Source organism: Glycine soja, chromosome 7, assembly GCF_004193775.1.
Source record: "Glycine soja cultivar W05 chromosome 7, ASM419377v2, whole genome shotgun sequence".
NCBI lineage: Eukaryota > Viridiplantae > Streptophyta > Magnoliopsida > Fabales > Fabaceae > Glycine > Glycine soja.
Window position 1 is genome coordinate 12,009,559 of NC_041008.1, and position 16,637 is coordinate 12,026,195.

General features: G+C 34.9%; 1 protein-coding gene across 1 annotated transcript; it reads left to right on the forward strand.

Annotated features, from left to right (window-relative positions):
* The first annotated feature begins 14,781 nt into the window (after positions 1-14,781).
* On the forward strand, positions 14,782-15,707 carry LOC114417718 (ethylene-responsive transcription factor 13-like). The gene has a single exon (XM_028382801.1). The coding sequence runs from the start codon at positions 14,814-14,816 to the stop codon at positions 15,534-15,536; it is 723 nt and encodes a 240-aa protein (XP_028238602.1). The 5' UTR covers positions 14,782-14,813; the 3' UTR covers positions 15,537-15,707.
* Positions 15,708-16,637: the final 930 nt, after the last annotated feature.

Below are 16,637 nucleotides of genomic sequence, written 5' to 3' on the forward strand. Positions count from 1 at the left end.
AGCAGAAGATAGATAAAATAAATACTTTTATAAATTCAAACCACCTTAAATATCTATGCAAAAAAACAAAATTTTATTGTGGTTGCTCACATTCTCATAACTTGATCTCCTACTTATGTCATACACTAGCATTGCCCCTAAGGCTCCTGTATAGTATGAACTTGTGATTGCTCTAAACCTGCAACAAAACTATATCCATGCTTTTTAGACTGAATTAAATATATCAAAACTTGAAATTAATGGCTTCTTGAAATATTAGAAAACCCTTGAATGATGATTACCAACCAACCCTATGATTAGTTTTCTCATTGTTTATCACCTTAAAATTTGGAGTAAGATCCATTGTTAGACCTTAGCATTTGAAAATCATTTGTCCTAGCAACAACTAGTAGCCAACTAATATGCCAAAATTGATCAAACTATTATCATCCACAACATCTGATATTAAACATAACATGTTGATGACAAAATAATGAGCTAGAAATCAAAATTTCTTGGAAGAACTAATAAGGAAAAACAGTGTCTAAAGTAAAACAGACATCAAAGATGAAATTAACAATTCATTATCGAAAAATGTTACCAACAGAGAACTATCTTCATGAATACCCAAATAATTTCACTTTCACCCAACAAGTTTGCAACGAAAAGAACAAGAATATTTAACTGCAGGAGGGCTGTGATTTATTCAAAGAAAACATAATAAGCACTTAGCATAATTACAAACACTATTTATATTATAGTAACACTTATAGCAAGTTTGGTTTGACTTCACTTTTGCCAAAATCAATTCAGATTTTCCATGTTGAATTCTTGAAGGCAAAGCAACACAAAATTGCTTCCAATTTTTCATGGTGCCATGTGATTTTGGATCCATCACCTCGAATCGAACCACGCTATTCATTATGCAGCGAAGGTCTAGATTATTAAATATCACTTGGTGATAGATAATTATATTATATATCCGTCAAAATGCAAATATAATGATCAGATTACAGAGTATAGATACAAAAACACCAAGATTCTTCCTCCATTCTTTGTAACTGACTTTGCTAAGAAGTAGAGGTGGCAGCCTTAATGGCTTTCTCCAACTCAGATTCCACATCGTTAGTGGCTACACTTTGTGGCTTGTTTGGTTGTTGCACTTTTTTCTCTTCCTCTTGTCTTTCACTCTTGTAACTTCTCCAACGCTGAACCTCCCCATTGCTTTCACTCAGCTTCCTTCCACCACCTTTGCTCTCCTTAAGGCGATTATTCCTTCACAATTTCATCTCATCCAACAAATGCTTCATCTCCCTATTTTCCTTTTCCACAATCTCCAAATCTCTTCTTATCCAAAAACACATTCCCTTCAACAGCTGCAAATCAATTTCAGAACCATCCCTCCTCTGCTTCTTATTATTATTATTCTCTTTCCCTTCCTCAACCCTCTCTAACCCTATCTTATTCACAGTCAAACTCGGCATTTTGGAGCCAAAGTTCCTGGGGAAATTGACACCCCAGCGGAAGTTCAAGAAGAAGCCATTGATATAATTCAGTGCTTTGGCTAATTCAGTGTTTTGATATATTAGAGGAAATTCAGTGCTTTTTAGACTGGGGAAAGGTTTTGGATTGGAAAGGTTTTGGATTGGAAAGTGGATAGTAAAATGTTAGATTTTTATTTTCAGAAGAATGTCATTTCTAGTCATCATAATTTGGTCAAGGACTAGATGCAAATATCTTTTGTGGACAAAATTCTGCCATATTTTGAAGCTTTGGTCTAAATATCAATGACAAGTTGACAACCATGAGTGTTTCTAAAATTAGTACTGGTGAATTGAGCTATCTTTCACCAAAGTTACTTTTGAATTGGAAAGACAATGTGTGAAGAATACAACAAATGAGCAGAAGCTACTTTTCAATTCCCTATCAGCCCCTCCAAAGCTCTACTCTCTCATGATCCTCACAAACTGAGGTTCTAGATGCAGACATTGAGTAGATTCCTACTTGAATTGCAGTCTTCTTTGAAGAAAACATTTGCTGACACTTCTTGTAGTGTGCAATTGCTCCCTGGATTGAATTTTCTATCTCTAAATTTGCATTGTTGCACCTTTTCAATAGCTGTTGCGCTTGGCATCCATATGATTTGTTTGAAAATGAAAATGAAGTTGAGCCAGACACAGATGAAGTTGATGATGATGACTTGTTCCCCGAAAGTAGTTTGATGCCGACTGAGAATGATCTTTTGTGCTAGTTAATTCCATCCTCACATGTCTTATCTTTGTAGCTTCTCATGACAGAATTGGAGGGCTGATGATATCTATCCCTATGAATTTGGCCATATGAATGTTTGTTTGCCACTTGAACATGCTTGTTTAAATTTTCCATGGCCTTGGAAACCGATCCTTCATCCACAACTTTTGTTGAGGTTGCATAGGTTTTATATGAGCAACCAGATTTTCCAAACCAAACTACTACCTCGTGAGCCTCTACTGTCAAAGCCCTAACACCTCATGAGTTGACACTTGACACATGTTAGGGTCACATTGTTTTGAAAAACACTAACATACCTCAGTACCATAACAACTTAAGACCTATCATGGAATTGCTATGGCCCAGTTTGACATGGTCACACCTTGTTTGGTTGCCTTGGTTTCAATTCCTTAACATGTGTTTCTTATTGGATCCTTTTAACTTCCTTTTAGATACCTTTTAATTGCCTTAGGTTCCTTAGGATCCTTTTAACTTCCTTTTAGATACCTTTTAATTGCCTTAGGTAACTTAATTAAAAAATTGATATCTTCCTTTTAACCAAGATGTTATTTCTAATGATCAAAAGCGATTTACAAATCCATGATTTGTACCAATCAACAAAAGAATAAAACATGAAATTAGGCAAATGTACATACAAACAAATCATCAATCAAATTGAAACCCACCAAATCATCTAGCTAGTGCCAGAATCAATGTGCATGTAGCATCATCATGATCATCATAATGACTTCTTCATAATTCTGAACTCTTCAAAGCTAAGCATGCCATCCCCATTCAAATCAAACCTACTTATCATCACTTTGCACTCATCCATGGACTTAGATTATGTGACTAGGTTTCTAAATTGCCAAAATGTTTTGTTTTTATTTTTTTGGGATAATAGTAGATATTAATTGAATGCAAATACATGAAGTACAATTTTGTCTAAAATGAAAGCAACTAGGACCAAATTTTAAAAACATATATTACAACTATGCTTCACAACCTCATTGTCCTCTGCTTGTATGCATAACAACCTCACTTATTACCTATGTTAATTGATTATAAGGCCTACTCTCATTTGATTTTCAGATTCCACTAGGAGTGATTTTAGCCATTGTTGATCCTGCGCTCATTGCTGTTTCCAAAAGTGCTCCTGTGCTCATTATATAAAGTCCATTGTGCTGAAGCCTCCAACTCAGGTATTTATATCTTTGATTCGAAAAATACTTTGAAATTGTTTTTGTAAGAATTACTTGTATAGTTGTAGAAGTCTTTGATTTATACTAGCAGACTAATAGAGAGCACATAAAAAACTAAAGCCTGCTTTTAATAATAGCTACTAATAACTTGCTTTAAATCTTGAATCCTGCAGAGAAAAAGATAATAGACACTAGTTTGCCCAAACCAAATACAACTTATAGAACAAGAAATATTACTCTCATAATTTAAAATAAGAAGTAATAGTAGTAACAACAGCTTCAAAGCAATTGCCTTCTATGTACACGATATTACCAATTGCCTTCTTCAGTTGTTTTCCCTGCCCAAAACAATCAAAACTAAAATACATTAAAATTACTGAATGAAAAGAGCTGTGACAATTTTATCTACATCAGCCTCTTGGAAAATGTTGATAAAAAAAATTCCTTTTATGAATCTGCTGTTGTCGTGAAAGCCTTATGGGATGAATCTACTATTTGTGCATACGGATTTTAAGGCCTCATTTTATTTGGTATAGAGGTTTGTCGCAGTGGAATATACCCTCCACACACACAAAGACACACACATACACACACAGTTTGCAACTTAAGTTTAATCTAAACATGCACTAAGTTTGCAAACTTAACAATTGTAGAAGGGTTTTCTCCCTTGGTAGAGCAAAATAATAGATTTTTCTCTCTGATTTTCTTCTCTCTCATTAATTTTTCTTCTCTTAATACATTATGTTGATCTTTAAGGACCTTCCAAATTACCTATATGATCAATCCAGCATCGAATTTGAATCACAACTCCATTAACACCTCATGGATTTTCTGAAAAGTAAATCTAAAACATCCCCAAGAACCCATGCTTGAACACCATCCTAAAACATCCTTTCCTCTTGTACTATCCATAGTAATGCCTGAAATTAAATACATTCATTATGAAATATAAATATGAAGTTGAGACACCATCTAATGCTTTCTGCCTCATTCCTTATTATTTTATATCCAAATGAATTTCAGTTTTTTTGGATGATTGTCCCATTTCCCATTTATTGCAAGGACCTTCTAAATTTAGTTTAGCAACATATCGAGTGAATTAGTGCCAATACATATTCCCTTGTAGCATTTAACTTGTTCATGTTAGATTGTGATATAGCAATATGTGCTACAATGTATCCAACAACAACAACAACGCCTTATCCCACTAGGTGGGGTCGGCTACATGGATCAACTTCCGCCATAATGTTCTATCAAGTACCATACTTCTATCCAAATCATTAAGTTTGAGATCCTTTTTTATAACCTCTCTTATAGTCTTTTTGGGTCTTCCTCTGCCTCGAATTGTTTGTCTTCTCTCCATCTGGTCTACTCTCCTCACTACAGAGTCTACCGGTCTTCTCTCTACATGCCCAAACCACCTAAGTCTATTTTCCACCATCTTCTCTACAATAGGCGCTACTCCAACCCTCTCTCTAATAGCTTCGTTTCTAATTTTATCCTGTCGAGTCTTACCACACATCCACCGCAACATCCTCATCTCCGCTACACCTACTTTATTCTCATGTTGGCTCTTGACCGTCCAACATTCTGTTCCGTACAAAATCGCCGGTCTTACCGCAGTCCGATAAAACTTTCCCTTTAGCTTGATCGGTACCTTTGCATCACATAACACCCCCGATGCTTTTCTCCATTTCATCCATCCTGCTTGAATGCGATGATTCACATCCCCTTCAATTTCCCCATCATCCTGTATTACAGACCCAAGATATTTAAACCGTGTGACTTGAGGGATAATATGGTCTCCTATTTTCACCTCTGAGTTAGAAACCCTCCTTCTTTTGTTGAACTTACATTCCATATACTCCGATTTGCTTCTGCTTAGGCGAAAGCCATGTGTTTCTAGAGCTCGTCTCCAAGTTTCCAACCTCTCATTCAACTCCTCCCTCGACTCTCCAAGGAGGACTATGTCATCTGCAAAAAGCATGCATCTCGGCGCTATCTCTTGGATTTGTTCCGTGAGGACATCCAGAATTAAGGTAAAAAGGTAGGGGCTAAGGGTTGACCCTTGATGCAAACCAATAGTGATGGGAAAATCGTCTGACTCTCCACCCTGTGTCCTAACACTAGTCGATACCCTATCATACATATCTTGGATAGCTCGAATATATGCAACCCTAACCCCTTTCTTCTCTAGAGCTTTCCACAAAATCTCTCTAGGCACTCTATCATACGCTTTCTCCAAGTCAATAAAAATCAAGTGCAAGTCTTGTTGGGCCATGCGATATTGCTCCATCACCCGCCGTAATAAATAAATCGCTTCCATGGTCGACCTTCCCGGCATGAAACCAAATCGATTCTCAGTAACTTGAGTCTCCTTTCTTAATCTCCGTTCGATCACTCTTTCCCATAATTTCATGGTATGACTCATGAGCTACAATGTATCCAACAACCAATATTATATACTAGGAGGAAAGTTTATAGGACTGGCTTAATTGTTTGGCAAAGACAGATAAGGAGAGGATACTTGAGGAAAAGATGTTGTGACTGATAGAGAATCATGATCGCGTAGTCAGAAGATGTGGATGGAATTGAGCACCATGTTGACGATGCTCAAGTTGATCATTAACTCTTGGCTATTGTTTTAGTTTGATTATGTCATGTTAGTTATGAATTTAAACTATATTAAACTTTCACATTGCATTTTATTAAACTTTGAATTTGTTGTTGGATCAAGTGGCCTCTGAATAATTAATAAGGGGAGATGAATTAATTATTAATGTGTCTTGACTAATTAAAAAATTTATCCTTCTTAATGTTAATAGATTCAACTAGGCTTTTACTACAAAGTTAAGAAAGTAAAGAACAGAAATAGAAACTTAACCAAAAGTAAAAGCGGCAATTAAAAGTACACAACGAAAATTAAAGAGTGTAGGGAAGAAGAAGACAAACACAAGATTTATACTGGTCCGGCAACAACCCGTGCCTACATCCAATCCCCAAGCAACCAACGGTTCTTGAGATTTCTTTCAACCTTGTAAAATCCTTTACAAGCCAAAGATCCACAAGGGATGTACCCTCCCTTGTTCTCTTTGAACAACCAAGTGGATGTACCCTCCACTTGAACTGATCCACAAGAGATGTACCCTATCTTGTTCTCAGTATAACAACCCAAGTAGATGTACTCTCTACTTGTGCCACAAAGGATGTACCCTCCAATGTGTTAAGACAAAGAATTCTCAGGCGGTTAGTCCTTTGAATCATTGTAAAGGGGAAACAAAAGATATCTCAGGCGGTTAGTCCTTTGAAATCTTTTGTTTAAGGGGAAGGAAAGAATCAAAAGAATTCTCAAGCGGTTAGTCCTTTGAATTCTCTTAGAAAGAGAGAAGGGAGACACAAAAGAATTCAGGCGGTTAGTCCTTCTATTCTTTTGGCAAAGGGAGAAGAGAGATACAAAAGAATTTAGGCAGTTAGTCCTTCTATTCTTTTGGCAAAGGGAGAAGTGAAGAAAAGATAGCACACTTTTGTTTTCTGCAGAATTTTCACTTGTAGAAAAACAAGTGTCGCAACCTATCCTTTTGCGGGCGAGCGAGGCGAGGCTCACGGGTGCATCTTCCAAAGGAGGAAAATGCGCAAAGTCGCCACCAATGTTTATTGAAAGGAAAACGTTAGAAAAACCAAAGGAAACCGGTCATGAAGAATATTCCAGATTTGGGAGTTGTATTTACGTTTGAGGAAGGTATTAGCACCTCTCACGTTTGTCCCAAAGGACAACAGCCTTAGATTAGAATTGTGTGAAATTATGTATTTAAACCTTTATTTCTTTTTTCTTTTTGAGGTCGACAAAAGCGGGGCTCTTGCTCCTACGTATCCTCCATCGAAGAGGAAATCAGACCTACCTAGTTCTTTCAAAAAGGGCGAATCAAGTGATTCTTTTTTACTTTGAAGGTGGTCGTTTAAGGCGTTGGACCTTAAAATAATCTATTTTTACTTGGTGAGAAAAGCTGAGGCGTTGGACCTTAAAACGTTTTCTCAGTGATTTTTGCGGACAAAGCTTGATTTTGTGAGTCGATTTTAGCCTTAGTTTCACTTTAGTTATTAGTCAATTCAATTAAGAAAGAAAAATCCCAAAGAGAAATGTCCGATTGATTTTTTTGTTTTATTTTACTAAAAGATATTTTTTTATTATTATATTATTATTTTACCTCTTTTTGGGTTTCCAACGTGCTTACCGCATGACTGAACGGTCGGATTTCATTTTAACAGAAATTAACGGATGTTACAATTCAAATGATCGGTGGAAATTTATTTTATTTTTTGACTAGGCGAGAAAATGATTTAATTAAATGACTAAAGCACGTCAAAAGGGGGTACGGAAAGTAAATGAAATGAAAATAAAAGTACACGAAACTAGTGGGGACCATCAGGGGTACATAGAATAAATTAAAAAGTTCGATTTCGGGAACTTACCGGTTGAAGACTGAAGAACGACGAAGAACGAACGAAAGATGGCAGAAAATCTTCACGGAATTACCCACGGAAACGTTTCGGACGTGTTACGGAAGCGCCTCGGCGTGGATTTTCTTCACGGAAACAATTTTTTTCACTAATTTCAAGTGATCCCAAGATACCAAGAGGGATGAACGTTTTTCTCCTTCACTCCTCCCCCTATTTATAGGAAAATAAAGGAGGAGCTTGCCACCCAGCTCGCCCAGCCGAGCTAGGTTGCTTCCTCCAGAAGCAACTGCCTTCTGGAGGAACATTCTAGAAGGCCCAAGTGGGCCTGGTTGCTATTTGCATCCCCTGTTTACTAAATGCACCCCCTGCCTTTTTTTGCTAATTCTTTTTCCGTAACGTTACGGAAATTTACGAATTCCGTATCGATACTTGTTTTCCTTTCGTAATGTTACGGAATCTCACGGATCACGTAATCATCCCCTTTTTGGCTTTTGGAATGTTACGGAACCTCACGGATTGCGTAACAATGCTTCCTTTTGATTTCCGGCATGTTACGGAACCTTACGGATTGTGTAACAATGCTTCCTTTTGATTTCCGGCATTTACGGAACTTCACGTATTGTGCAACAATGGGTGCCAAGTACCTCTAAGCGGTCAAGCAAAGGTTGTATGCCATCAAACAATGGTCTTCGGACGAAATTAGGGTATGACAACAAGGTTTGGAAAAACAAAACTTAGAAAGCTTTTTGGCGAAGGAAGAAAAAGAAGAGAGATGAGTAGAAATGAATTCTTAGAAGTTCTAAAAAATTGTTAAAGAATTGTAAAAGTTCTTTTGAATGCAAGTCAAGGTCTTACTTTTATAGACTCTTCATGTCTGGTCAAGAAAACTATTGGATAAGTTATAACTTTGAAAAAATCATGTCAAGAGTTACAACTTTTGACTTTATATTCAAAAGTTATCACTGGTAATCGATTACCATAATCATGTAATCGATTACACAATGCATTTTATGAAAAGTTGTGACTCTTCACAATTGGATTTGAATTCCAATGTTCAGATACACTGGTAATCGATTACCAATATAGTGTAATCCATTAAACCATTTGAAAAATATTTTGGAACGTTGCAAATCAGTTAAAAACATTTTGAAATCAAATTTTGTCACTGGTAATCGATTACATGAAACTGGTAATCGATTACCAGAGAGTAAATACTCTAGTAACTTAGAAATTTTTTTAGAAAACTCTTTTGTAAAACAAAATTGTGCTATGTTTGGATTTTTGAAAAATACTTCCCTTGTGAAGTCTTGACTGTTGCTTCTCGATTTCTTCTCTTGAATCTTGAATCTTGATCTTGATTGTTCTTGAATCTTGAATTTTGAAACTTAATTCTTGAAGCTTGATTCTTTGGAACTTGCTTAACTCTTAATTTTTTGACATCATCAAAATAATCTTGGAAGTCATTGCTTCCACATTTGCACTTTATCAATATTTAATTAGAACTTTGTTATTAGATGTATTTACAGATTATGAATGTTCACTTTTATATATAAGTTTGAATATATAGTTTAATCAAAAATTATATTTACAATTGGTAATTATTAAACAGGTTAAAATCTAATATATGAAAAAATAAAAATAATGGCATATTTTCTTTGAACAATCGAGTTGTTTTTGAATTTATTTCAAATTTTAAAATTAATTATTAAACTAGACCAAAAATATTTAAAATGTAAAATTAGCGACCGAATTAGCAAACGAAATTATTTTTTAAAATAACTTTATTATTTAGTAGCCATTGAATTAGTGACCGACCTTTATTTTAATTTATTTTACAATTAAAATTTAATTTTTTGTTAGCGACCAAATTAGTAACCGCATCTTATTTTAATTTATTTTATATTTAAAATTTAATTACTTGTTAGCGACAGAAATAGCTACCCCAAACTTTGGTTGTTGATTTGGTCCCAAGCAAAATGGCAACCAAATATCTAGCGACCAAATTTTGTGTGTTTGCGACTAAGTAGTTCGGTGGCAAAATAGGACTAGGATTTTTGCAACATACATAATTCGGTCGCTATTTTAGTGGCTAAGAATTTTAGCGATCGAATTTAAGAATTTAGCGACCGAATCATGCTTTTTTTGTAGTGTTAAAAATCATAAAAGATATGCACTAGTTTTAGATGAATCTTAGAAGATAGAACTATTGTCCAATAGCATACCTTCACCATAACCATCTCCAAGTAATTTCACTACCTTCCATGCTTATTCCCCTAGTACATAAACAATATCTTAATTTGGAATGTAAGAATTCAAATAAAAAAAGGTCAATCAAGAAGCAATTTCAGCTACTTATAACAATAAAATGCACAACTAAATTAAAATACCTCATATCACAACACAACACAATATTTAGAACCTCTAAAGCTACCTTTAGATTTGTACTTAAATCAAATTCAAGACATGAGTCAGTAAGCATCCAAAGTAATGACCTCGACTCATGTAGCAGCAGTCATTATCCCAACATTTGCATATGTATAAGTATCAACTTCTACTGAGTCTCCAACATTAGTTTAAGTCAAACTAATACTGAATAGTTCGCAAAAATTATACCTTGTGGAATCAACCTAGTCATCAGATACCACAAGATTTGTTGCAAACTGCATCTCAATCATAACTCCTTAAAGCGTGAAAGGGTAGTACATTCTAACATTATTTCACAATGCTATAATCGTAACTCAAGTAATTAATGAACATAAAAACTGAGAATGAGATTGAAGACAAGTACTAAGAAGATTAAAATAGAAAACCTTCATTAAGATGTTGAAAGGAAGATAAAAATCTATGACATAGACCTTTAAGGAGCCAACACTTGTGTTGTCTCCAACCATGTACCACTTGCTCCTACTATGTTATTTTTAGAGTGCTTACTTAGTACAACAGAACAATATTAGGATCTCTACTTACCATGGACATTTCTCTGCGGTTCCTTTGTCCTAAATTGATAACTTTGGGGACACATACTACACCCGCAAACTTTTGGTACGACTAAGCAATCAACCTACGACTGAAACAACCCACTTTCCTAGTACAATAAGCATTTTTTTGAAGTATTCTTGAGAATCATTCACAGATATACATTAACATCACAAAAACTTTCTAGTCTCTATCACAAATGCTATTTACCTTATTGCGAGAAACCAACCCAACCTTTTCTGAAGCTGAAAACAAAAGCCAGAAATAAAAAATTTGACCAATTGGGTATAAATTAGTACATCAAAATAAAAGCACAGTAGAAAAAATAAATTTCAAACACTCTTCAGAAATTCAGAATGCACACAAGCAAGATCCGTAATTGAGAAAGCATAGTAGTAAAACAATTTTTTTTTAAAAAAATCATGTGAAATGTTTGTCCAGCCATTTCATGAATCTAGAACCAATTTTTTATCTACAACTAGAGCTAAAATCACTTTCAAATAATGTTATTATGAAAAGCAAATCCTTAATTGTGATAACCAGTTAACATAAAATCATGGAACCAATCTAGCCTAGTCAACCCATGCTTTATAAATGCTCTTCACAATTCACAAACAAATAGCAAGGATCTATGCTAAATACACAAAGTGGAGACAGAGACATACAATCATGAGTTTGGAACAATGGAACCGAAGGGGAAGATGACACTTTGATGTTTGAAGTTGATGGGGTGGACTTCTTGCTAGATTTCTGAATTGAAGCTCTTACATCCTCAAATAAATCACTCGCTAACGTAGATATAGACTCACACGACTTGTATACATCCTCTTGAATAGGCAGTAATATGTGCTTCTCATCCTTCTCAACACCTTCAATTATACCAGTCTCAACTCCTCTGGATCCAAAACCCTAGCAAATCACGCATCCATCAAACACAAAACAAAACTACTCAACACCCAATCAATGGAAAAGAATTACAATTACAATCACCCGAAAAGAAAAAACCTCCGTTGCTGAAAAAGGCATTGCCCTAGGCTAAACACTTGCATATATTGAATTTGCTATTTTTCTTAGGTTTTCTGATTCCAAATGAATCATTGGAGTGAGGCTCGTGGTCCCACTGTTAGAGTTTGGTGGTGGCGTCTTCAAACTTCTTCAAGTTCAGAGTGTACAACATATCTGAGTGCTCTTGGTTTTCTGAAATGGAATATTTGAACGTGTTTTGTTTGATCTCGATGGACGCATGAAATGGTAAACAATTGAGAAGAAGTAGTGTCGTTCGCAGTTAACCGAGAGGAGAAGAGAAAGATAACCTGAATGTTGGTGGCTAAGAGGGTTTCCATCGAGAAACGAAACGTCGACAAAGGAAACATCGTTGATGCTGAGGCGCCGGTTTTGGTCGTTGCTCTTTCTCAAGGTACTCGCCGGTTTGAAAATCATTGGAGGAGTTAAGGGTTTCTCCCTCCTCTCTCGCTCTTTCTCACACTCTCTAGTCTCTACCTTTATCTCTCTCTGTCCCTTCTCCTCTTTCTCTAAAGGCCAGCAATGGCGCCATGAGCTTATTCCCCTTCTAGCCGCTTCAACAATTTTCCCTAATTCAATAAAATAATTTAGGTAAGGTTTTTGGGATGTATATGTGAAGAAAGGAGAAAGTTAAAAAAAGATAGAAGTCCAAAAACAAATTGGGGCTAAACTTTTTCGGACAATTAAACTAAAAAAATAATAACAGTATTATTAAATCTAACGTAGGTTTATTTTCAACAGTCGGAAATTACCTACAGTTGCAATGAAAACCCCTGATAATTAACCAGGGTTGTATAAACCCATGGTATGCTCCCCTGTTAATAGTAAAGGATGAACCCTAAGATAATAACGATAGTAGTATTAATGATTTAAAGGTTAATGTCTAACCATGGGTATGAAAATCTTACTATGGACCTAGTGACTAGTGAGGGCAATTAAAGTCATGAGAGATGATAAATAAGAAAAATGTTTGGATAGAGGAATCTAACATATTTATAAAACCTTTAGACCACTAATTGAGATATTACGTCTCATTTCTTTTAAGTTTATCTTTTTCAAGAAACAAGTAAAGTTGCGTGCTGATGGAGCTTGGAGTCATATATAGATAGCATAGCTTAGCTTTAGTTTATGTTTTTGTGTATATCTTCCACGTTTCGTAGGATGCCTTTCGGGTGATGGACAAATTGTATTAGACATGCACGGTATTCTTTTTCTTTTTATCAGCAATTAAAGTTTTTTTTATGTTAATTTTAAAATTTTCACGTTCTTGGATCGAAAACAAGTGATTCTCAAAGTGACCTGAAATATTTACTCTTTTGATTTGTAGTAAATGCTTTTCCTACCATCGGAGTTGTATATTTCAATAAAATATATCAAACACTAAATTTGATTTTTGATATTGACTTTTGATTTTTTGCAAATGAATCATGCTACATTTAGTCGTTGCAATTAGGCATGACATCAGGACACAATTTCAACGTTTTTAGCATTGTTGGTCTAGGACCCTTGAGTGTATAAGGGAAGACTGGTGGAGGATATTTAGGATAAGTTGTATTGTTTTATTCATGGTTATTTTACAAATTAATATGTATTTTATTTACCTAGCGAATAGATATTTCCCAATCAATATGCAAAAGAAAGTTTCGTGGGATCCTTCTCAAAAGCAAATTATCCGTAACACTTTTGATCAACAATTCTCATAATGTCTTACATATATTCTGACCAAGGTAAGGAACGCCCGTAAGAAACTAAGTTAGATGATTAGATCAGTGGGTGAGGCTTGAGCTGATATATATAGTTAGCATTTAATCATGCTTAATTTTGTTGAGGCTAAGAGTGAATTTTCTTATACTAAGGATAATTTACTCTCTATTTGAATTGAAGGAAAGAAAATAGAAACGAAAAAAATGTTTTTACAAATCAAATTTTCTCTTTCTTTTTTTCATTTTTTATTCCTTCTCTTTAATTTTTTTCTTCTCCCAAACAAAAGAAAATAAATTAATATTCGTATTTTTTTTATTTTATTTCTTCCATCCAAACACACCATTAGTATAATTTTCTTCTCCAAACTGTGTGCAAACTTCTAGAAGCGTCTATTATTATGTAATGTATGAGACGAAGGTGGGAACTATAGCTAAGAACGAATAGCATATTTCAAGTTCATCTAGCTGAAGGCATGGTTGTACAATTTATTAATCATTTGATACTTTTTTGCCTAGCCTTCTGCTCTTACATTTAAAAGAGTTACAATGTTTGACCGGTTTACTTAGCATTCTTTCGTAGAAAGGAATCTTTTTCTTTTGAAATTCTGTAGAATCAACCATACACTACTGTAAAACAATTCCGTTCCTATTATCACTTGTTTATATATATATATATATATATATATATATATATATATATATATATATATATATAATAACTTAGAAAGCAAAAAAATAAAAATGCTAACTAAACAACAAATCGAGTCAAGAAAACAAGTTTAGTAGCACGCACAGCACATATACCTTGGGAGACATTCTTTACTATAAAAATTAAAAACTAACGTGATATGATGGTCTTTACTTTCAACTTTCAAATCTGACCAATGTTATATTAATAGAAATGTGATAATAGAATAAAAATAAAAAAAGTGGGGACAAACACACCGACTAAGCATCAACTTTTATTGTGTTTTGAAATCAAAAAGTACATAAATATATATTTTACCATGTGAGACAAAGCCCTTCTTCCACATGGGAAATTAAGAACGTTCAAGGAACCACCATAAATCAATGCCAGAATTGAATTAAATATTATACTAGTGCTTTTCTTCATCTTTACTATGTCTAGGTTTTTCCTTATATAAATATAGACACAACACCCACAAGTCACAAACAACAGAACCTACGAAAAAGTAACAAAACATCAAACTTGTATGGAACAATGAGCCCTCATGCTTTAAACACCAACGTGAATGCCCTTCATGACATTGGGCTCCCTGTATCGACACCATTTAAGGATGCTTCCGCGTCAGTGCCATCGACGGCAGTGTTTGGCCGGAACTCCAGCTTCCGGAACATTTTCTTGGCGGAGAACTGGGCAGAGCTTCCGTTGAAGGAGGATAACGCCGAAGACATGGTTATCTACGGTGTTCTGCGTGAGGCCGCCACCATGGGATGGCTCCCCGCCAATGGCAATGGGGTGAGCAAGGTAGGGATGGCTGTGAAAATGGAAAATGAGAGTCAAAATAGTGACAAAGCAGCTGCGTGTGGCACTCACGTGCCTCCAAGGAGGGGGTTGAGCTTCCGAGGCGTGCGGAGGAGGCCATGGGGAAAGTACGCGGCCGAGATAAGGGATGCTAAGAGGAATGGTGTGAGAGTGTGGCTTGGGACCTATGAGACTGCTGAAAATGCAGCTTTGGCTTATGATCGAGCCGCGTTTAAGATGCATGGCTCAAAAGCAAAGCTGAATTTTCCTCATTTAATTGCCTCGGCTCATCATCATGTCGAGCCAATTAGGATTTCCTTAAAGAAACATTCATTCGATGTTTCCTTGTCATCGTCGGAGGTGGCAGCAAAACGGAGTAAGAATGGCACTGCTTCCACAAATTTGGAGCTGAATGACTCAAATATGTTACAGTTTCCTATGGACAATAGGTGGCAATAATAAGGATTTTTTTTTGTTTGTTCTCGGCAAAAGGAGATGTATTTAATTAATAAGCGCGATACCAGCTGTACCAAAGAGTCAGATTACAATAATAATAGGGAATGCTTATACATGAAATGTGTTAATGTCTCCCCATTGTAGAAGTGTGATGATAATTTGTGATAGTCTTAATAATTTTCCTTTAGTTAATTAATCATTAATTACAATTTTGGTGTTTGGCTCTCCTGTAAAAACACTCAAAAAATTTTAAGTTTTGTTTTTTAATAGATTATATGACTAATTCTTAATGTGATACTTAATCAATATTAAAATTTCATTATTTTCCTCCAAACATGTATTACTAAGAAATCAAACTTCATTTCATTTATTATAAACTTAGCATATTAATTAAGTCACTCATTAAATACATCTTTCCTTTTTCATGATAATTATATGAGTAGTTACGATGATGATATCCTTTTCTACAAATTCAATATATGTGTTGTTAGCTAAGTCACTCTATGAGTATCTCTTTCCTTTAGTAATATGAATAGTTGTTTATGATGATGATGCATTAGAAGAAAGCCATGACTGAATAGATCTCACTACTATAAAATTTACTTTTCACATCTTTAGAATAGCATTGGTATTTTAGGAAATCGATGTAACCCAAAACGCAGTGGCATAATCGTAAATAACGTGATTTTGTCAGTATCGATTCTCCGAAAAAAATGATGTTAACGTGAGTTGGTTAATATCGGTTTTCCAAAAATCGATGTTAACGTGAGTTGGTTAACATCGATTCTCCGAAAAGTTTCACAGTTATCTGATGTGTTGATACATTTCGAACTTGTCTTTTGCTTGAGGACAAGCAAATGTTTTAATTTGGGGAAGTTTGATAACTGCAAAATATAAGCAATTTTGATAGTCAATTTTGGCTTAAGAATGACTGCAATTTCTTTACTTTACTATTATTTTTAATGAAATAATAAAGAAATTAATATATTTGCTGTCTTTGATTAGCAGAATTCAAAATAAGAAGATTTCAAGTGCTTAGGAGGAAAATATCTTTAAAAATATTTATTTAGCAATTATCTTTGGTTTGAATGATAGGAATTGATA